The 23,422-nt window shown below is 36.1% G+C and overlaps 2 protein-coding genes and 1 pseudogene across 3 annotated transcripts; 1 reads left to right on the plus strand and 2 right to left on the minus strand.

Moving 5' to 3' along the window:
- Positions 1-5,716: 5,716 nt before the first annotated feature.
- On the minus strand, positions 5,717-10,870 carry LOC140015598 (butanoate--CoA ligase AAE1-like; annotated as a pseudogene).
- A 102-nt stretch (positions 10,871-10,972) lies between these two features.
- On the plus strand, positions 10,973-12,624 carry LOC140008227 (disease resistance protein RGA2-like). Its single transcript, XM_072051848.1, has 3 exons — positions 10,973-12,345; positions 12,416-12,455; positions 12,554-12,624. The coding sequence occupies exon 1, from the start codon at positions 11,219-11,221 to the stop codon at positions 12,047-12,049; it is 831 nt and encodes a 276-aa protein (XP_071907949.1). The 5' UTR covers positions 10,973-11,218; the 3' UTR covers positions 12,050-12,345; positions 12,416-12,455; positions 12,554-12,624.
- Positions 12,625-15,915: 3,291 nt separating this feature from the next.
- LOC140008228 (non-specific lipid transfer protein GPI-anchored 14-like) lies at positions 15,916-17,333 on the minus strand. Of its 2 annotated transcripts, none has more exons than XM_072051861.1 (3): positions 16,939-17,333; positions 16,323-16,409; positions 15,916-16,174 (listed from the first exon to the last, which is right to left on the minus strand). In XM_072051861.1, the coding sequence occupies exons 1-3, from the start codon at positions 17,279-17,281 to the stop codon at positions 16,032-16,034; spliced, it is 573 nt and encodes a 190-aa protein (XP_071907962.1). In that variant the 5' UTR covers positions 17,282-17,333; the 3' UTR covers positions 15,916-16,031. The 2 variants fall into 2 exon arrangements, with proteins under 2 accessions (XP_071907962.1, XP_071907959.1); XM_072051858.1 differs by having other exon boundaries at positions 15,916-16,177.
- Positions 17,334-23,422: the final 6,089 nt, after the last annotated feature.

The raw sequence follows: 23,422 nt of genomic DNA on the forward strand, positions 1-23,422 counted from the left end.
CCCCATAAATTATCTGGAGCATGAGAACTAATTAACATAGAGTTCATCATTTCTTTTAATGTTCTATTTTTCCTTTCAGCTACTCCATTAGATTCTGGAGAATAAGGTGGAGTTATTTCATGTATTATGTCTTCCTGTTCACAAAGGTTATCTAAAGTTAAATATTCTCCACCCCTATCTGATCTAATTCTTTTTATCCTTTTATTAAGTTGATTTTCTACTTCAGACTTATAGGATAAAAAGGCATTATAAGTATCATCTTTATTTCTAAGTAAATAAACTTTGGTATATCTAGAATAGTCATCTATAAAGGTGACATAATACCTTTTCCCACCTCTAGTCATTGTTTGTTTTAAATCACCTAAATCAGTATGAATTAAATTTAATAACTCAGTTTCTCTATGGACAGTTATACAACTTTTCTTTGTTATTTTAGCTTCTGCACATATTTCACATTTGTCCATATTATCATTAATACCAGAAATTAGACCACATGATTGCATTTTCTTTATATAACCAATATTAACATGTCCTAATCTAGCATGCCATAAAGAAATGGAATCAACAATATAAGCAGAAGAAGATGCATTTTCATTTATCACATTGGAAATATTAAGTACAAAAAGTCCCTGATTACAATAGCCTTTCCCTACAAACACATTATTTCTTGTCATTACAATCTTTTCAGATTCGAATGATACTTTCACCCCAACTTTTCCAAGCAAAGCCACAGAAACAAGATTTGCCCGAATATTTGGAACATGCAGCACATCATTAAGAGCCAAAGTATTTCCTGAAGTGAGTTTCAATAGTACTTTGCCCTTACCCAGAACTTTAGTAGTTCGTGAGTCTGCAAGGTAGACTATTTTTTTCATCATCCCCTATTGAAGTATAGGAGGAAAACGCTTCTCGATTTGCACATATGTGCCGAGTAGCCCCAGAGTCTACCACCCATTCTTTAACATTAGCTGCAATGTTCACTTGAGAGATGACTGCAGCAATTATTTCATCTCCTTCGGTTAAATTAACCTTAGGAGGATTACCATTTGCTTTGTCACCTTTATTGTATCTATACAGGGCAACATAATGTTCTGATTTTCTACAATAATGGCAATTGCCTTTCTTTTTCTTAAAGTTGGGAATATTAGGCTTGTAATTGGAATTTTTTAGTCTATTATACTGGGACTTATTGGCTTGCATATAGCTACAATACACGTCAAATAATTCATTTAAGAGTGTTTGTAAAATAGTATGCCTACATACCTTATTGGCATATTGCCACGATTCTTGTATTTTGACATCTGTGGTTGAAGCAGGTTGGGACTCCGTTAGTGCATAGACCACTCCATGGATGTCGAGTCGTGAGTGTACTCGTTCTTGCCACCTTTTGAAATTTTCATTGGCGAAAATTTCAATTTTGGATACATCTGGAAAGGGCTTGGCGAATGGTAGTGCCACTGCAACAGTTGCTGATGAAGGCTGCGGGGTGCTAACATTGTCAGATGCCTTAGTTTCTTAGATTGTTGGATAATTGGCTACAACAATGTTAACACTATCTGCTTGAGTCGTGCGTAGCACTGTCCTAAGAAACTATTTCATGAAATTGAAATGTTTCCCCAGGATTAAACAAGCCTTCTTCTATTTATTGCGAACAAGAAAGACAAACTTTCTTCTTGTTGCAAACTAGAAGGACCAGAACTAGCAAATTAAAACCAGCAGATATATATATAAAAAGGATGAGAACAGAATTATCAGGAAGATATCAACTAACAAAAAAAAAAATAAAAGAGAGAGAGAGAGAGGGATAGAGCAGCTATCAAAAGATATTAACTGAAGCTGCTGGGGTGATTTTCTGAGGGAGAAGTGGATCCTATTTATAGACTTCAGAGTGAGGTGCAACCCTTCTCACTTCCGATGTGGGACAAAGACTGCAACCCTTCTCACTTCTCAATGTGGGACAGAGAAAATAATACTTCTCATTTTTTCGATCTGGGACAAAGAATATTTTTGAAATACTATATATTTTACAACAATCATGTTAGATAGCAGAAACTATAGCAAATGCATTATATTTTGCCAATGTTTTGGTACACGTAAGGTCAATCGTAGGTGCTACACCATGAATTTGCATTCAATTGCTACACCAGATGTAAATGCAGAATTTGTATATCCTTGGATGGGATTTGTTGCAAATGTTCCTGATGACAATAGAAATGGATAAGATGTTGGAAGCTGTGGCTCTGAGGTTAAGAATGATCTGACTATGAAAGGGTTTAATCCAATGACTGTGCAACCATTCTGGAACTGTGCAACATTATCAGGGTATGCAATAGTTGAGTTCAACAAGAACTAGACAGGATTGTCTTCAGGCAATGGCGTTTGAAGAGAATTTTGAAGCAGAGAATCTTGGTAGGAGGGATTACTATGAAGCATATAACGGGTGATAAGCATGGTTCAAAGTCGCGGTCACGGCCTGGACCGTTCCACGCCAGTCTTGGCATATCGGTCACGGTGAGACGCAAATTTTGAATCATTTAATATTCTAAAAATTGTAAATAATATTCAAAAATATGCTGAACAAAAATAATTAACAAAATTAACAAAAGAAAATTTGTCAAATGTAAATTTGTGAGTTGACTCGGACCAATTCGGCCGAGACTATCAGTATCGGAGACTTTTCAGACGAGTTCTCGGTGAATCAAGTATCTCGGAGTCATCTCATTTCGATATCATATCAGAGGGTTCGTTCCGGTGACAACTTAGCCGAGTTGTCTCGGTCTCGGCAGAGACTTTGAACCATGCTTCCGGGTGATAAGTGGTATAGATGGGTTGCCTGTGCTGATGATTATCATTCATCAGAATTAATTGGAGAATATCTTCAAGAGAAGGCAGATTTGACGACTATTGCTGATATTGAAGCAGAAGTGAAGTGAAGCAAATAACTTCACGGCTTATTGACAATTTTACCAAGGAAATACAAGATAACTGCAGGTCCCTCAGGGTTTGTGAGCGTAAATACAATGAAACTATTATACTCTCATTCGATTTGATGACTCGAAATGATGAGATGGGTCGATTCCATAATGAAAGTGTGTACTCATTCCTCACATCCAGAGAATGATATCTTTAGTTGTTAATGATTTGATGCAGTGTTATTTCGCTTTCACCCTTTTCACTAGTGACAATATCTGCATTGATTTTCCCTCACTTTCTTCCGTTCACATGAATCAGAGATACGAAAGATGCAGGACACCATGCTAATCAGTTGAAAAGGTATCTTCAGAGCATGCAGCCAGAGGCATGGAAACAAAAGCTGATTGAGCGTAAGAAAGAATTGGAGAAACGGGAGGTTCAGAATGAAATAGAGAGGCAAAAACTTGAACTACAGAATAAAATGGTACATATCTGAACATACCATTGAAGATAAATGAGAACAACCCAACCCACATTGAACGTATGCAATACTAGAATTTGGAACTGCAAGCAGAAAAAGAGAGCAACAATCAACAGAGGAATAGCATTCCAGCAGTTGAAATATAAACCACTCAAATCAAAAGCTAAAAGAGTTCGCAACCTAATGAAATTGTTAGCCTTGTTTTGTTGTTTAATAGATGAAACTTGACATTACTGTACCCTTCTTCTTTTGAGTTGTTCAACAATGATATATGATATGTTCCAGTCGCTGAACAATCTCTGTAGTTAAGCGGTTCCTATATCTATGAACTTCTGTCAAAACTGGTAATCAATTTAGAAAACAGATATTTGTCTGCTGTGTCATGATCATGGTTCGCCAACTCGGCCGAGTCATAACCAGAACAGTCCCTACCGTTCCGATACCGATACCCGAAACGCCGATTATACCATATCCGATTTGAATCGCTCCGAAACAGTTGATATTAACCGAGTTAGAACGGTGTAGAAGGATACCAGCCAAATTCTCGGATTCGACTCGGATATGAACCGGTCAGATCATAAACAGCAACAAGAACACAGAGAGTCGGCCACCCATGCTTTCTTGTTTTCTTTCTCAACCACAAAGACAAGATTTAGGGGAAAAGGAGGATAAGGGGAGAAGCATACCGTCAATTTCTGTGTGCCTTTTGCAGAGAGGGAAGGAGAAAACAGAGAGAAAGAAAAGAGAAAAGAAAGAACGAGGGTCACAGCAGTATCTAGAGTGATTATTTGGAGAAGCGAGCTGAAGGGGTTCTTCAATTTCTTCATCGTCCGGCTATGAAGGAAGGAGAGGAGAAAAACAGAGGGTGACGGCAGAGAGGGAAGGAGACAACAGAGGGAAAGGGAAAGTGAAAAAAAGAATGAAGTTGACTGCTGAATATCACATCTGGAGCTGAAGGGATCTTCAATTTCTTCGTCATCTGTACCGGGCGAAGGGGTCTTCAATCTGGCCGTGAAGGAGGAGAAAAAGGGCGAAAGGGAAATTGGAAAAAAAATGAAGAAAGGGACGGCCAAATCTGAGAGGAACAACACTAGTTGCAATGATCGTATGCTCTCCTTGGCTGCTGAAGAAGTGGAAGACAGCGTTGCTGAGTTGGATTCTGCATCATCTGTTGCTACTCCTTGGGATGTCTTTTCTCTCTTGTCCTTTCTCATTTATGGGTCCCTGCTTTGTAGAAAAGCTGGAAAGATTTGAAAAAAGGACAATTGGATAGTGCAAAAAAGCTGTTGTAGCATGTTTTGTCTTCGAAGTAACATGCAATTAACGTATCATGCTTTATTATGCTAAGAGAAGCTGGGGCTTTTGTACCGGATCAGGGAAAAATATAGAAGGAAAAATTGGAAGCACCTGAAGTTCAAGTTTGGCCCAAGTAATTAAGTGAAAATGCTTGTTTCTTTATATCTTTGCATTTCATAATATTATTTGATAAATATTTTTTTTATTGTATTAAATAAATACCGTTATTTTCTTTGTGTATAGAGATTTGTATTGTATTATGTAAGATATGATAATTTTATTCTTATATATAATTATTTATCTCATATAAAATAGAATTAGAATGTACATTTGATTCTAAAATCATTTATTACTAATGCTATAGGCCCTTATGGTAATGACAGTATTATTTTATTTAATAATCAGTAACTATATATGATAATGTAGGTATTTAGTAAATTTAATTTGATAATTGTGTTTTTAATGGTATTTTCTATTTTTAGTCAATTTTTCAGATTTTGAAAAAAATTTTATACACTATAATGTGCGTATCACCCGATATTTAACCGATATGCCGCGACGGATGTGGAACAATCGAGACCGCGACGTGACCGCGACCCGCGACGGCGAACCATGGTCATGATATGCGACTAAACTAGCTGGAAAATGTGAAGAGCGCTGCACGTTTGTTCAATAACTACTTGTAAAACTGAAAGAATCTCCTATATGTTTTAGGTCATTTGTAATTCAAACAAGCTGAAGTCCTTTGAGACGTGATTGGACCATTGTCTCCTCGATTCTTGATTTACTGACTAGCAAATCATTGGCAAAGCTGCTGCAGCAAGTCTCCAATCTTAAATTACCTGAGACAACTTCATTTTAACACTAACACTTTTTAGTTGAAGTCTTCGTAGTAGATGTTGTCAAAGAATAAACAAGATTTGCTCATTCAGACTGATTGACGAATTTAATCCTTTAATATGCCCCAAGCTTGCATCAAAACTATGTTAGACAAGTTTGCCTTAATACAGTCGTACATTTCTCCTATGATGGAATGCTGATCTCATATTAAACTAAAGCACATTATATGGTTGATCAAATACAACTCAAGTCTTGACATTTAACTCATTATAATCTCGCCTTGGAATAGATTAAGAAGATATTAAATGCCTTTCACTTCCTTGTACCGGATCAAATCCTCAATATTCCACCTTCACTCCAAAAAGCCAACAGGATCAAGTTCTTGGTGAGGGATCAATTGTGATGTGACAACAGTCTTAATTAAAAACAGAACCAGGTGGTGGAAGTTTACATTGTTAGTTTGCAGATGACGGAAATGCTATAATCTGCTGGTCCTTGAAAGACTTCCCATGTCTTTGGCTTTCTGGCGGAGAACAAATTTTTGTATTTTTCCTGTTGAAGTTTTTGGCAATTCCTCAAAAACAACAGTTCGTGGAGCCATATAATGTGGCAAATGATCACGGCAATACTTGATAATTTCATCTGCATTTGCATTACAATCATCCTTCAATTTGACAAATGCACAAGGTGTTTCACCCCAATAATCATCTGGTCTTCCAACAACTGCAGCTTCCAGAACTGCGGGATGGCTATAAATCACTGATTCCACCTCAATCGAGCTAATATTCTCCCCTCCTGAGATGATAATGTCTTTGGATCGATCTTTTAATTCTATGTATCCATCAGGGTGTCTCACCCCCACGTCCCCACTTCGAAACCATCCACCTTTAAAAGCATCAGCTGTTGCTTTACTATCCTTAAAGTATCCATTCATGATGGTGTTGCCTCTGAACATCACCTCACCCCTTGTTTTTGTGTCCGGTGGTACGCTTTGCATTGTTTCTGGATCTTTGATATCGAGTTCTTCCATGCCAAGGTGGTGCAACCCTTGACGAGCCTTGACCTTGGCCTTTGCATCAGGTGGTAGTGAATTCCACTCAGGTTTCCAAGTGCAAACTGTTCCAGGATCCTATGTTTCGGTCAAGCCATAGGAATGAGTAACATTGAATCCCAGCTCCTCCATCTTAAAAAGTACATGAGGAGGAGGGGGGCAGCGCCTGTCATCACTATCACTTTTCCTAGAAGCAGTCTCCGATCAACAGACGGTGCATTAATTATCATATTTAATACTGTAGGTGCACCACCCATGTGGCTCACTTGGTGCTTAGCTATGCACTCAAAAATCCCTTTTGCAGTTACATTTCTTAGACAAACATTTGTGCCGCCCTGTGCTGCAACGGCCCAAGTAAGGCACCAGCCATTGCAATGGAACATCAGAACAGTACACAAATAAACAGGCATGGATGGCATTTCGTTTAAAAGAGCAGCTGCCAGAGAATTGAGGTAGGCTCCTCTGTGACTGTAGACTAGAGGTGGCAATATGGATAAATGGTTCATAATTGGTTTTGACTTAATGGATGGTGGATGAAATTTATCCAATCCATTTAGATCCATTTAATAAATGGATCTAAATGGATGGATCTAAATGGATTAAATAAAAACCAATTATCCATTTATAATCCATTTAAATATTTTTGTTACTTTTTTTTTTGTATTACCATTTCTTGTAAATTCAAGCCACAAAATACCACGGATGTAAATTCAAGCAAAATGAACCTTCATTTCACTAAAAAACTATCTGAAATTATTATTATTATTATTATTATATATATATGTATATATATATTACATATTACAGAGTAGCCATATATTGCAAACTAGCCCAAACAATAGAAGTCCTGCATAGACCGTTTGTAGGGTATCTACAAAAATACCAACACTGGCTTTTATTCGTACTCACACAACACTTGCAATGTCTACTACTAAAGCCACGGATGACTTTTGAGCTCAACATCTAGTAATCAGGTGCATGGGTGTACCAAGCAGGCCATGTTCCCTTTGTCCTGACCTCTTCAAAGCCAATCGAAATCCCACGTACTGTGGAGTTTAGAAGAAGAAACAAAGGAATAATTAATTAGTTCAGCAGTAAACCCCAACATTCAGTTTCAGGGTTGGTTACCATTCACGGGAACGGCTTTTTCACACCCCAACAGCAATTTTAGGATGGCTCCTTTTTTAGTCATTTCCTTTCCCTCTCTTTTATTTGGTTTTTAAGTAAATGGATATATATGATTTTTGTGGATAATCCATATAAATCCATTTAATTTAATGGTTTTACTTTGATCAACCATTTAAAACCAATACTATAAATGGATAATCCATTATCCATTTAATTATGGATTATATGGATGGATAAATGGATCTCAATCCAAATTGCCACTTCTACTGTAGACAACACCTTTGGGGCTTGATGTTGTACCTGAAGTGTAATTCAAAGCAATAGGATCCCACTCATCATGTGGCCTTATAACCTCAAAGTCTGGTCTTCCTGATGCCAAGAAAGATTCGTACTCTAAATTGTCATTATTGAAATACATGTCACTAACCCTGGAAGATGAGCTAGCTTGGTCAGGAATCACAACTAATTTAGGCGTCTTGCTGCTTGTCTTTAGTAGAATTCCTAATGCCCCTTCTGCAATATGAAGTAACTGATAATCAACAAAAATGGCTTTTGCACCTGAGTGTTTTAGCAATGTCGACACCATTGCTGAATCATGACGTATATTGAGAGGGGAAAAAATTCCCCCCGCCCCCGCCCCATCCCCTGCCCCGCCACCTGCAAAAAAAAAGTATATATATATAAATAAATATATATAATATGTAATTTAATTAGTTATAAACTTATGATAATGATATTATTAGTTAGATATATTATATAATATATATTAATGTATGCAATATAATTGATATTATCAGTTATATGAATAATTAGACATGTCTACTAATATAATTTATTAATTAGTTATACTAAATTTACTAATACATTTATACTAAATTTCTAATTACACTTAATAGAATAACACTTTTTTCTCGAAAAAAAGCACAAACACAATAATGAATTAGTGATTGTATTTGTACAAAAAGTGAAAACTTGACTATTTTAGTTGTATTTATTTCATCATGTTGGATTGTATTCAAATAACTTTTGTTTGATTGTTTTTATGAGTTTCAATTGTAAAATTACAATGAATAATAACTTGATGATGTATTGATATTTTAGTATTTGATAATTTATTAAAATTTAACTATAATAAAATTTTATTAACCCCGCGACGACAATTTTATTAACCCCGCAGGTGGAAGCGGGGCGAGTGGGAGGCGGGGGATGGGGCGGGGGTCGGGGGGAATTAATAGGCAACGGGGCAAGGGGTGGGGGAGGGGGAGGGGTCCCCCGCTCCAACTCCGCCCCGTTGCCATCCCTAGACACACCACATCAGGTGGTTTAGACAAGAGAACACAGTCTTCTGTTGCATATGCACGCAAACTGTTTGACTTGTAATCCATGAAATACAGGGAAATCTAAGAAAGGAAAGAAAAGTTTTAAGGTTCTGAGGTAGTTCATGTTTTCAGCTACACTTGACGAGTTCTAGTGTGCTCTGTGTATAACTTGACAATATTTTAGGGAGAAATGTGGAGGAGTCCATTCAATAGGCCATGGACAAGTTGAATTCAAAGTTTCAAGCTTTTCATAAAGCTCAAGCCCTCAGGTCTAGCTAATTCAGTGTACCTATATCTTAGGAAACTCAACCTTACTTTCAAATTTAAGCATGTGACAAGACTTGATTTAGAAGATCTTCTAGGCACTCAATGTTCTATAACAAAACGTTTACTTTTAGCCTCATCACAAACCAGCAGAAATATTTTCAGCCAGCAGAAGTATTACTTCCAGCTCATCAAGTCCTCTATCAGAAGTATCATTAACCAGCAGATGGAATTTCTGGTATACTTATCAAGAAAGGAACCTCATCATTGTACCATAACTGAACAGCAAGACATAGCTAGACTGCAGGATTCAAAGAACTTTGCCAAAACATTCCAATGGTTAAAGCACACAGATATTAGCACCAGAGATGCTTGAAGCTACATTCAAACTTGAAAAAGCACCTGAAGTTCAGATATCAAGATTAGACCTATTCAAATACAAAAGGTCAACATTTTTGTAGCGTACTTGCTAGGAAAGTAGTGTTCGACAAACTCTGTCGTAAATGGCTGCTGAGAAACCAAAATTGACCCTCAAATGCACAATTCCATAAGTTAGCAATTTCATAGTGATATCTTTACTATAATGCTCCAGACACTCAAAAGCTTCTTGATAGGTTAGCATGTCTTTTACAGGTTTCAAGTAATCTGGTTCCATTAGGTGCCAAATTCCCCTTCCCCCACCATATCCATGCGACCTTTCTTTTTTTTTTTTTAACAAAATAAAAAAGAAAAAGGTTGAAAGAATTTAGAGTTGGGTAACAGCAATAAATTGCATAATTAAACCTCCGACTACTACAAAGTCACTGAATTGAGGCATGAAAATGACCCACCAAAAAAATATATATAAGGGGCAGTTGGTCCCTTGTGGGCTCATTGAAATGGAATCAATCTATAGTAATGATGTCAATGCATGTCTATTCAACAACCCGTGCAATGATTGATAGAGACAAAAAATACCCAGATGATATCATTCCAAACAAAGGCAGAAATCATTTTTAACATTCCAACTAGCTCCCAACAACCAAGTAATCAGAAGAAAATTACAATCCAAAAAAAAAAAGATTCAATCGTGATAATTAACCAACAACAGAACAAATTGAAGGACTTTTAATTACAGAACAAATTGAAGCATAGAAATTAAAGAAAACAAAACGAACTGGACAAGAAGAAAATGCAGGTAAATTGTGAATAACAAAGAAAGCCCAGAAAATTCAAGGATTAAATGGGAACTTACAACATCATGACGGGAGATTCCGAGGGAGTGAAGAGCAGAAGCGAGTCTGGCGCACCTGCCACGAGTTTCTGCCCAAGTGAACTTTAAATCGCCATACACTACTGAAATCCTGTCTCTGTATACAATTGCCGAACGCTCCAAGAAACTTATGGGCGTCAGAGGTACATAATTTGCTGAGCATTTGACAGTACCCTCCATTGATGATTCTATCCTTTTATCTGAAAATCCAAAAGAGCGCTTCTACTATCAACAGGAAAGTAGATAAGAGAGGTTGTTTTCCTGTTGAAACTTGGGCGATGGATTGTGCAGTATCGTTGAAGTATGCTACAAATAAATGGACCCTTCCTTGCGTGGGGTGTGAATTTACCGAATGAGGCCTTTGTTGACTCAGCTGCAAATTGAAGGTTGGCTATATGCTGCAGATGTGACAACTTGTCGGCAACAAGGTGTGGCTACGAATTGTTGGCAACTTCCAGGAAGTCTCCTCTTTAGAGTGTAGCTTTGCAAAAAGTGGAAAAATTTGGAAGCGCAAAAAGTTGTGTGGAAAAATTTCATTCCCGCAAGTTTTAGCCTCCTTGCTGCCCTTAGTTGCCAAAGTTGAACCATATCCTTCCTTGTCTCATCGCAGAAAGCATCCCCCCATCACCATTGCAGAACACTTTCATCCTAATTCCAATCCCAAGCGAGAAAAAATGGCTGATACTGCTGTTAGTGCTACTATTCAGGTTGCATTGCAGTCGGTTGTTTCCCTTGCCGCTGATCATGTTAATCTGGTTCGTGAATTCCCAACGGAGCTGGAGAGACTCAACAAATCTGCTGAAATGATTCGAGGCTTCTTGGCTGGTGCCGACGAGCAAATGCATAGCTCAGACGTGAAAATTTGGCTCAAGCAGCTGGAAGAAGAGGTTTTCAAAGCTGACAATGTGCTGGACGAGCTCAACTGTGAAAATCTTCGTCGGAAGGTGAAGTATCGAAATCAACTCACGAAAAAGAAGGTATTCTTCTGCTTTTCATTCTTTAATAAAATTGGTTTTCGTTGGAGGTTGGGTTCAATGATCAGGGAGATCAACACGAACCTTCAAAGGATCCATCGGGATGCAGAAGGTTTGGGACTGGCCTACAAGCACCAAGTTGAAGATGCATTCCCTACTATTGCTTCTGGAGCCACAACAAGCCGACAGACCGACTCTACTATCGTTCGAGGAGATGTCCTAGGAAGAGACGAGGATGAATCAGAAATAGTTAAGAAGTTGTTGACCGAATCTGAAAGTGTTATTTCAGTTATTCCCATAACTGGCATGGGTGGATTAGGCAAAACAACTCTAGCTAAAGCCGTTTACAAAAATGAACAAATTGTTGGACATTTTGACAAAAAAATTTGGGTTTGTGTGGCTGAAGAAGTAGATAAAATCGAGAAGGTCTTCAAAATGATTCTTGAATCGTTAACAGGAGGAAAGGTTGAAGGGGATCGTAGGGAGGTTATAGTTCAAAAAATTCTAGAAATAGGTTGGAGGCATTTATAGACCAAATTTGGAAGCAATTTATTATTGCTGGGAGGCAATTGAAAATCTACCAGCATCCCTTGTGGTGCTAAACTGTCATTCTATTCTCTGCGAATGGTTTGCAATCACTTCTCATGCTCGGTCTGACTAAGTGATATTGCTGCCTGTGTGGCGACACAAATTTTGGGCAGACTCGGGTGGACCAAATAGCACAACAGCTGAGACTTGGAAAGTTGGAGACTGAGGAAAACCAAGATTTATCGTCACCATTTCAAACTGAGGAGCACAAATTTTCAGATCGTCAGCTTGAAGCTCAGGTAAACTTTGAAGTACACTATCTGACCTGGGTAGCTTGGGTTGCACTTACACCATTATATTTCTCTGTAGGAATTGGAGCTATTGGAGCTTGAAAGGCGCGATGCTACTGGTACCATCAACATGAATCTTTTAGATAATTCTTCCTGTATCTGTATTATGTGTGTGTGTGTGTATATATATATTTACTGTATTCTTGATGGTTTTTAGGTGAAATACTGAAGTTAAATCCGAGCTACAAGGTTCCTGCTGATTATAAACCTGTGCTGAAAGAGGCAAAAGTTCCGATCCCTGTAAGTCAGTAGAGTTTACTGATGTGATGGTTTTAGCACTTTGTTGCCTGTTTATGCATTATAACTAGAACACAATCTGGCTTTCTAGGGAAAGAAAAAGAGAAATAAGAAATAAAGATTGAAAATAGCCTTTCTCTGAATTGCGGCTATATTTGAATGTTTCAATTATTCACTGGAAACATTTGAGGTAGCAGGCAAGGAGTTAAAATTAGTAGTTGTCATGCTAGAATATAGTTGGCCTCCATATCATCTATAACTATTGCCAGGTTGATCACAATTTAATTTTGTCAGATTGGGCATTGTGGTATGAAATAGAGAATAGAAGTCTGAATCACAAAAGTGATTCTGAAGCATTAAAGTAGTGCACATCAAAGTCTTATTGTGTGATGAAAACATAATTGAAGCAATTCAAACTGGAGGTGATTTGAGGACAATAGGACCCTGGAAATATGGCTTTGTATTATGGTAATATGTTATATGTTTATTAGCTTAATTTTCTATCTATCTATCTATCTATGTTTATTCTTTGAGGTGGATGCTTCCCCTTCTGCCCCCTCGTTCCCTCTAATTGTGAGTGGATGGGACATTTTGGCTGGGGCTGTATTAATATAATTATGCTTAATCTGCTCATCTCATTCCATTAGGCTACAGACTTAGTTTATCTTTCGGAGATGGGATGCATTTCACAGTAACTGTCCTTTTGCTTCGATATCTTGGTCTCATCGAGTCATGTACTGCTACTGATTTCTTCTTGTGGTCTAATTGATGGTAAGTGGATGCTGAAAGAACAAAAAATGTGGAGAGCTAGCCTTTATGGAGTTCAGAATTTCTAAGAAGAGTATGGCTTGTCTACATTTTGGCATATAGTTGGTGAAGATAACAGCAAACTTACCATATTTGCATGATTGCAAGATTGGAAATTGTAAAAAAAAAAAAAGGAAATAAACAGAACTCTGCTTTTTTTATTTTCCCACACTCAGAATATGCTTATAAGGTAGACATTTATAGGGTAACCCTATCACAATTCTGCCACAACTTAAGGTAATAGAACCATGATTTTAGGGATTACGTAATCAACTCATAGCCTATCTTTTATTTTAGTTAATCTATTCAAACTTGATTGATCTTAAGCAATAAAATCCCATAATCATGGGAGATAATATCTTCGACACTCCCCCTCAAGTTAGTGCGTATATATTTATCATGCCCAACTTGCTTGTAAGAAGTTCAAAATTTGGTCTAGAGAGCCCTTTTGGTGAGAATGTCAGCTATCTGCTGAGCTGATGGAATGAATGACATGCAGATAATTCCTCCTTCAAGTTTCTCTTTTATAAAGTGGCGGTCAATCTTAATATGTTTGGTTCTATCATGTTGCATGGGATTATGAGCTATGCTAATTGCTGCCTAGTTATCACAATAGAGCCTCATTGGAAGTTCAATAGGTCTTTTCAGCTCCTCTAAAACTCTCTTTAGCCGTAACACCTGAGACACACCATGAGCCATAGCCGGTACTCTACCTCTGCACTAGTACGAGCTACAACACTTGGTTTCTTACTTCTCCAAGTAACCAAATTGCCCCATACAAATTTACAATACCCCGAGGTTGATCTTTTATCAATGACTGATCCTGCCCAATCAGTATCTGTATAAGCTTCAATGGTTCTTCGATCTCTCCTTTTAAAGAACAATCCCTTTCCTGGAGTGCTTTTTAAGTACCTCAGAATTCGATATACTGCATCAAGGTGCTCTTCACACAAAGAGTGCATAAACTGGCTCACAACACTCACTGAAAAGGCTATATCAGGACGAGTGTGAGCCAAGTAAATTAGCTTGCCCACTAACTTTTGGTATCGAGCAGTATCAACTGGTGTTCCATCTTTTAGATCTACTAACTTGTGATTCGGATCCATAGGAGTGTCTGCAAGTCGACATCCACTTATCCCTGTTTCCTTAAAAGATCCAAAACATACTTACCTTGGGACACAACCATGCCCTTTCTGGACCGAGTTACCTCCATTCCTAAGAAATATCGTAGTGTTCCCAAATTTTTGATTTCAAAACTAGAAGCAAGACTTTTCTTCAACCGCTCCATCTCAGTTAAGTCATATCTTGTGAAATACTCTGAACTTGGGTATAGCCATGATCCTTTACTGACCTAGTAAATTCAAACCAGGCCCTAGGAGATTGTTTGAGACCATATATCGATTTTTTTAGCTTGCAAATTCTAAACTGAAACTTCCCTTCAAATCCAGGGGGAGAATTCATGTACACCTCTTCCTCCAGATCTCCATTTAAAAATGCATTCTTTACATCAAGTTATTGTAGTGGCCAATCAAGGTTTACTACCATTGAGAGAAGCTCCCTGATAGTGTATAATTTTGCCACTGGAGCAAAGGTTTCAAGATAGTTGATCCTGTAGGTTTGAGTAAACCCTTTAGCCACGAATTGAGCTTTGTACCATTCCAATGTCTCATCGAAATTATACTTGATGGTAGAGACCCATTTACACCCTATTGTTTTTTTTTACCTTGTGACAGGTTTGTTACTTCCCATGTTTGATTCTTCTCAAGAGCATGCATCTCCTCTTCAATAGCCTTTCTCCACTCTGGAACTTGTAATGCTTCCTGTACATTCTTTGGAATTTCCACAGAAGAAAGTTGTGAAGTAAATGTCAAGAAAGTAGGGGATCTCTTTTCATAAGAGACATAGTTAGTTATGGGGTGTTTGGTACAAGAACGCACTCCCTTTTGGAGTGCAATAGGAAGATCCAAATGAGCAATCTTTGAATCAGAGGAAACTTTATCTGAGGACTCAAACACATCAAATTCTACCCTAGGTTTGGATTCCTTGTTGTGAAGAGATGGGGGATCTTTTTCTTTTCCTCAATAATTTTTCCTGACATAGGGTTCAGGTTTTTTCCAGTTACGTTCCCATGTCTTTCACTAAAAGAATTTGACTCTATTATTGGCACTAAAGACAAGGGACCCTCTTTTAATCCTTGATCAATTTTTTCAAGTTTTTCAAAATCCTTTTGACAGGTAAATTGAAGAGTCATTTGATTTTTCAGGATTGTTATCTTGAAAAGATTTTTGTCGAGGAAATTGTGCTGTAGATTTTTCTAAAAAATTAGTAAAATCAATTCCCCCTATCAACAAAATTTGATTAGGAATTTGATTTTCAGTACAAAAAACATCATCATCTTCTCTAAGTTCTTCTATATGCCGAATCCCTGCCTGAAGAGGATCTGCAAATATTGGCATGGAAAAATTGGTATATGCCTTTTCACACTGGACCAAGACAGCACAAAGAAAAGGGGTGGGGATACAAAGGGAAACAGGGAAAGAAAATGTGAAAGCAACTATGTATGTTGATGGAATCCTATTGATCAACAAACACTAAAAATTGGGTAAGATCACATTAAGAACCACAATGATCAAGAGCCCTAAAACCATCTCAATTCTCAACCGCCTGATCCCTTTTCCTCCATCACTCTTAATAGCAGCACCAGTTGATCCCTTGTCAGTACTGGAACTTCCTCCTGCTAAAACCACAAACAAATTGGAAAAGGTTGAACAACTATACAAGTAAGTATATACAAAAACACAAAAGGGATTTTTAGAATAGATAATCTTGATAGTGGCATCCAACATGTGTAGAATTTCTGTACCTATTATATGTTTTCTTACCTTCAGCAGTTGCAGAGCCGTTTCCATTCTTTGCAAAATCCTCAAATACCTTAGCATCAGGCGAATTAGGTGCCAAGTGTAGCAGGGCTGGGAAAGACAGAACACCGCATGAATACATGAAAAAACCAACATTCATGCTCTGGAAAAATTTTCAAATTTTTTTTTTTTTTTTTTTTGTGGGGGTGAGGGTTCAAATCAAATGCTTTATTTATCAAAAAGGGCTTCCAAAAAATTCCCAAATTTATAGGAATTAAAACCCAAATTTCTAAAATGTCCAGTTTCATCCAAAATGCAATCATAGTCAAATTTGCCTCATTTTTCACTAGTTTCATAATCTGGAGATCAAATCCATGCTCTGTACTACATGTACTGGGGAGCTACCTTAAATCATAATTATAACATCTTATTCACTCTTTGTTCACTTTTTTATGGAGTTTAATGATTGTACGAGTGTAAATTAGTTGTAGAGGATTTAATCTAATAACTAAAATTGAGACCTTAAGAATTAGAGGTCTTGGATTTAAATCCCCTTTTCACTTCTTAAACTTCATTCCTCCCCTACTTAAAAAATAAAAAATGAAAATTATGAACCAAAATAATACTACGTAATACATACCTGGGCAGTCTGAGACATTAGCTGGTGCATGACATTTGTCAGGAAGGCTAAGTGCTAAGGTAGCATTAATCTTAAGACCAAGGTTAGGATCATTTCGATCCTTAACCAAGATGCATAAGCATTCCCTGCTATGCTGCAGGACACCTTTGAGTCCACTGCAACAATCAATGGTAGGAGATTTCGCATCACCGCCAACATAAGGAAGACAACCTGCTAAACCTACGAGCTGGTTTGCACATTTTTCTCTGTCCTTATTCAAATCTGCGTTACAGAAAGTGCTGAAGAACATCAAGAGTAAGACCAACATGCATGGGACTGAACGAGGGACATATGTTGGATCCATTAATCAGGGACAGAAAATAGGAGAAGAAGGTGGAAGAAGAGGGTGGCATGGAAAGATGCCCCATGCCTTTTATGCTTTGTTCTTGACAAGTTGATAGTTCTTTAATGAGGATTAAGACAGCAAGACAAGCAGACAAAGCTGGTGGATCAGATTATTATTGTTATTATAAATTTTTTTTGTTTATTGTGGTTATTACACCAGAAAGTCTACAAATTAATTTGCACAGTTGGTTTATTGATGAGTGGTGTTAATTAACAATAATTGCGAACAAAGTTTGTGGTGGACAAATCTCACATTACCCCATGTAGTATAAGTTTGATTAGGCTGCAATATCATCAAGTAAATGGTATAATTCGATTGCTTCGAGGGATAACGGCCAGTACGATTGTGTTTTCTCCCAGTTTTATGTGGTTGATGCATGATTTACATTATTTACAATCACAATATATTTCATCTAAAGAAAAATTAGTATACATGAATTAAATATTTGACATATATTCAATACAGTAACATCATATATTTGCAGAAGAAAAATTATATGTATAAGAATCGTGCCAAACTAAACAGATCAGAACCGTCCAGTGCACATAAATGTGTGACCATGGCCAGATAGCATGAAAAATCTGTAAAGAAACTGTTGTCCATGATAAGTTTGCCAGTACTTGTCCAAATCATTCAATAGTCACCATGCAGAGGTACATATGGTTTAATGCACATTTATGGAATCTAGATTAACGGCCAAGCTAGTAAAGTAGATGAAATATGTTAGAGATGGTAGAGTTGGTGTCATGCATTCCTGTTAATTCGAATTCGAATCTCTCTTAGGACATCTGTCCGTCGCACAGAATTTATCTAATGCATCTTATCTCTCCGTATGATTAGCAGGCTATTGCACAGGATGGGGTTTATTTAATGCGCACTTTCGATTAGTGAATGCGGGTTCTCTTGTCAACCAAAAAAAAAAAATAGATAAAATATGAACCCAAAAGCCCTTGTCCGGAATTGATACCATTGGCACAATAAAATCTTTGATGCAGGTCCAAATCCAGTTCAATTAAAAATATCTGCAATTTAACGTTTCATTTACATTTCTATGTCAAACAATTTTAACTCTCATGGAGAGCCAAACACAACTAAGTTGAAGTTCTTGATTTCTTGCTAGTGATATGTCTGATGTCCTGCAAGTATATATATGGTACAATCAATAATATCCAAGGAGCTTTTAAAGGGAACAAAATTGATTAAACGAATCCGCAATCAATGTAATACTTCTTTTTTGAGAAATTTTATCAAGGTTCGGACCAACCAGTTAGCAAATCCAGTAGTTCGTTTGGTCCAGGCTGCAATAAAACTTCTCCTTTTCTTCAGCTACATAACGCGTTCTTGTAAACATTATTATCATCTTCCTTCCGAATTTGAGCAGCCATGTGAGATACCTTTCTACTCACTTTTTAACTCTTTCGGAAATTCCAGTTGAGCTTACCTAGATTAGGAAGGTTTTTAATGATCCCTTTACATAAAATTCTCCTTGATATTTTGTCTTGTGCTCGTCTGTGCACAGGCTACAGATCGAGATGTGAGATGTATAGAAAATTTTGAGTTAGCAAAACCCGTGAACCCTGATGGTTAATTTAGGTCTACAATTAAGCAGAACGTGACCGTGATGAGAACTTTTTCCTCACCCGTGACACCTAGTTATAAAGGTAATTATATTAATCTACACAAGTGATTATACAGCAGTTTGAATGGACAAAAAAACCCAAAGAGACAAGAACAGCTGGGCCATTTTCTTCACGAAAAGTACAGCAGGGCCATCAGCAATGGCTGTGTGTCCGTCCTATTACACTGCCATGATGAAATTCTAGTATAAAAAAGTTTTAAGTGTTGCATCCCTTGAATGAAATGCCAATTTCAATTCTCTCAAGTAAAGATTCTTGATGTAACTTTTTGAGATTTCATCTTTTATTTTTTTTTTCCTTAAAAGGGCTAAGTTGTCTTTGCAGCCCAATGGATTCATAATATTTCACTTTGGTATTTAACTTTTAGACTTGATATTATATGCACCCTAAAGTAGTGTGTGAAAAACAAAAAAACCAATTGTTCATTTACTCCAATTGTTCCTATTGTGAACGGAAGTAATGTATTTTCTAAAGCGATATTTATTTGGGATTCTTAGAGAATGATGCTCATTTTCACCACAGAGATGGAAAAGTAACTCAAAAGGGTGTAAAGCATCAAAAGTAAAACTTTTTAAGTTGAAACGTAAAAACTTCATAGAAATATTAAGGGTTCAAAGGGAATTTAATCTTTAGAAAAAAAAAGGTTCAGGGTTCTGATTTTTCAAAGAAGTTGACAAGGAAAAAATTCTTTGATAAAATTCCCAAGCCATTATTGCACAATTGTGAAAGATGTCGACCTTTGTAAGTTGAACAAAAATACAAAACATTTCAATTGGGACCCCAATTTATTGAAGTAGTTGTAATGCAGGTAATAGCAAAAATTGATGTAGCTTATCCACAATTTGGTCATTTCAATTCAAGCTACTGTTTCTTCAAGTTTGATGTTTAGTTATGATGTAACATGTGTATATTCATCTTTATAAATTATAATCGGTCCGAATACGCAGATGTTAAGGTTCTCCCAAGAAGAGGAAATATCAAATTTCTTTAGTGGGATGCATATAATTTTCCACAGGGTTTTCTCTAGTTATTAAGAACCAACTGTTGTTAAATGGACAAGTGCAGGAAAGTGAAGTGACAAAACAGGTGTGACTCCGAATTGATTATGGCTTTTCGGACCAGCCCACAAGAATACATTTAAAGAGGTAGGTGGAGAAAATGAAGGTGATGTTAAAATTTAAATCATGTACAAGTAGTTGGTTCTTATCTTTATTTTCCTCCCCAATTCAAAACTTCTTGTCTATGGACCTTGTGAGAGATAAAGCAACTTTCACTATATAACTCCGTTTGGACTGACATTTTTTTCCAAAATAAATTTTTTAAATACAATGTTATAGTAATACACAATAATAATTCAAAAAACATCTCATCCATATAGTATATCAAATATTTCAAAAAATTTTATAGTAAAAATTTTTGATATACACTGTTACAGTAAAATTTTTCAAAAATACCCCAAAAAACAGCTAATCCTAACGGTAGCTCAATCTGCCTAAAAGTATTAAGAAGAGCGCCCAAAGAATCCTATATAGTTACTGTATATATACTTGGCTTACTCTTATTTTCTACTATTTGAGCACAATGTGTTTGGAACCTAAGTTTTTTGCCAAGTTTGTCTGCTACAAATTTTTTAAAAATTTTAACTACAGTAATCTCAAAAAATTTCTCAAAGTTTTTAAACTATACACTTCAAAATATTCAAAAATCTACATATTTCAAAAAATTTTTTAAAAAACTTCTATAATAAGTTACAATAAAATTTTAGACAAACTCCCAAAAAACTCACCTTCCAAACAGGGCCGTAGAAATCTCAGATACTTTAGTCTACCACATTGGTTAAGTAAAATAAATGAACTTAACCATTCTATGTAATCGAAGATTTCTACTGAACAACAGTGACTTACATATTCTGTTTAATTATTGTTAAAAAGAATTCCCTCTTCGGGTTAATCCTATGAGCCGACTGCTTAACCAAGTTGGGTTGCTAGTTCGATTGGATAAAATAGAAACTTGTTGAAAAGTTAAGGATCATAGGTTCAACCAGCAAAAATTAGAAATTCGACTAGTTTTCACTGTGACCTAATAAATTTTGAAAAATTTCCAATGTTGGGCTAGTGAGGCTCGAACACATTGGTAGAATGCCATTTGGTCCAGTGGTCATCACCATTAAAGGTGATGCTGGAGGTCAGGGGTTCAATCCCTGCCTCCCACAAATTTGTCACAATTTGTGGCGGTCTTAATTGACGTTCATCGATGGAGTCTGTACTCACATCGAACCCCCTCCCCTTCCCCTTAGACTAGGCTAGATTAGGTTATAGGACATCTATCATTGCGACAAAAAAAAAAAAAAAAAGTAGCGACTGCTGGATCATGTGCCTTTATTGTATGTGTGTGTGTGTTATATATATATATATATATATAATGCCTTTATTGTGTTTAGTGGACTAGTTTATTTGCTTTATAGTATTTTTAATAATTTAAGTCTATTCTTTTATTGTATCATTGGACCTATTGGTTCAACCAGTCGATTCACTGATAAACCGCTAACTCATCGACCAACTCTTTTGTTGGGTTAGACGTAGTAATTATTCTTTTCTTTTTTCACAAAATTTTTCTAGAATTATTAAAGAATAATAGTCTTTTTATAAATAAATAAGAAATAATATATTAAATTTAGGAAACGTCATTTGCGCTCCATATCTTGTTATTTGCACTCTTACCATTTGTTATATCATATAATTTAATAAATGAAAACTATACAATAAAAATGATAGCTCCCATCATTTGTTATATCATATTGTCTAACAAATGAAAATTATATAATAAAAAATGATATTAGGAGTGCAAATAAGAAAAGGGAGGTGCAAATAAAAATTTCCTAAATTTATACAAAGATGAAACAATTTGGCCTAAATCAATTGATTGCAGCCTGCAGGTGAAGTTAATCAACCAGTAATAATTGACACTCCCAATCAAAGATAATGAGATAACATTCAATTTCAGTAGTTGTGATCTTGTGGCTGCCATTAACTCTGGTGCACTTGCCTAATGACAAATGGTCCATAACCATTCAATAAACGTGGCAACCTTTGGATCATAATCTTCTTCAAGGGAACTAAAACTCGTACTACATAGGTTTGCCTTTTGAAAGCAAGCAAGCAGCAGGCATGGTTTGGGACAGTTGCATTAGAAGCCCAAAAAATAGTTCAGAAAACATGATAACCATTGATTACTATCCTTAGCGGAAATTGATTTTATGGGAAGCAGATTAAATACAACCCTGTCTTGGCATTTTCAGAGGACTTCTTTGAGTAATGATCTGTGCCAAATACAGAAGTGCTTAGTCTGGTGAATCAGCAATCATCATAAGTGCTTTTAAGACAAAGTAGTTAGCAGTTAGAAAAGTAATTACATACTCCTAATATTTGTTAGCGCTCCTTTTCTGTTATTGCCATATTTAACGTATTTAACACATTTATTTCTTGTCTTGTCATATTTATCATCTAAATTATTGTACGACATCTGATTTCTTACATTCATTTCCAATCCTTGAGCATCAAGGTGGTAGACAAGATTAACGTTGCAAGTCTATTTGTTAAGACAAGATACTCAAAAGTTTCACATACTCCCTTCGTCCTATTTTAATAGTTTTGATTTTTTTTTCTCACACAGTTTAAGAAATATTAGTTAATTTTGTTGAAAAAGTAAATCTAACCTAGTGTATTTCTAAAATACCCTTATATTAATATTAGGAGTATCACTAATTACTATATCTTTACATTAATTGCACCATTCAAGATACTCCCTCCGCCCCACTTTGATAGTTCTATTTTTTTTCACACAGTTTAAGAAAAAATAGTTAAATTTGTTGGAACAATCAATTTAGGTAGCTATTTTCCTAAAATACCCTCACATTAATTAGAGTACAACTTTATAGGAACTTGAATTGATGGTAAAAAAAAATCAATTCTCATTAAATAAGATAAGTTTATAGTAACAATAACTTACATTGAATAAGGGTATTTTAGAAAAATTAAAATACAACTACATTCTTCAATTGGAAAGTGGACTTTAATTTGGGACAGACGAAAAAGGAAAACGGGACTATTAAAGTGGGACGGAGGGAATATATAACAAAGCAATATTCGTGAAAAAGTTGATTGTATTAAATAAGGTAGGCTATATTTGCTAATAACGAAGTATATTAAATAAGGGTATTTTAGAAAAATCAAAAGTTTACTATATTCTTCAATTTAAAAGTAGATTATAATTTGAAACGAATGAAAAAAGAAAACATGACTATTAAATTGAGATAGAGGGAGTATATAACAGTCCATTTATGTGAATTACGTGTAATGATTAACTGATCATCCCTTCTTTTTGTTTTGTTGAAGGAAAATAATTCTGCCCTATCAACAAAAAGTGGTGTGCGATTATAATACAACATATCTAGAAAAAAAAT

Source organism: Coffea arabica, chromosome 1e, assembly GCF_036785885.1.
Source record: "Coffea arabica cultivar ET-39 chromosome 1e, Coffea Arabica ET-39 HiFi, whole genome shotgun sequence".
NCBI lineage: Eukaryota > Viridiplantae > Streptophyta > Magnoliopsida > Gentianales > Rubiaceae > Coffea > Coffea arabica.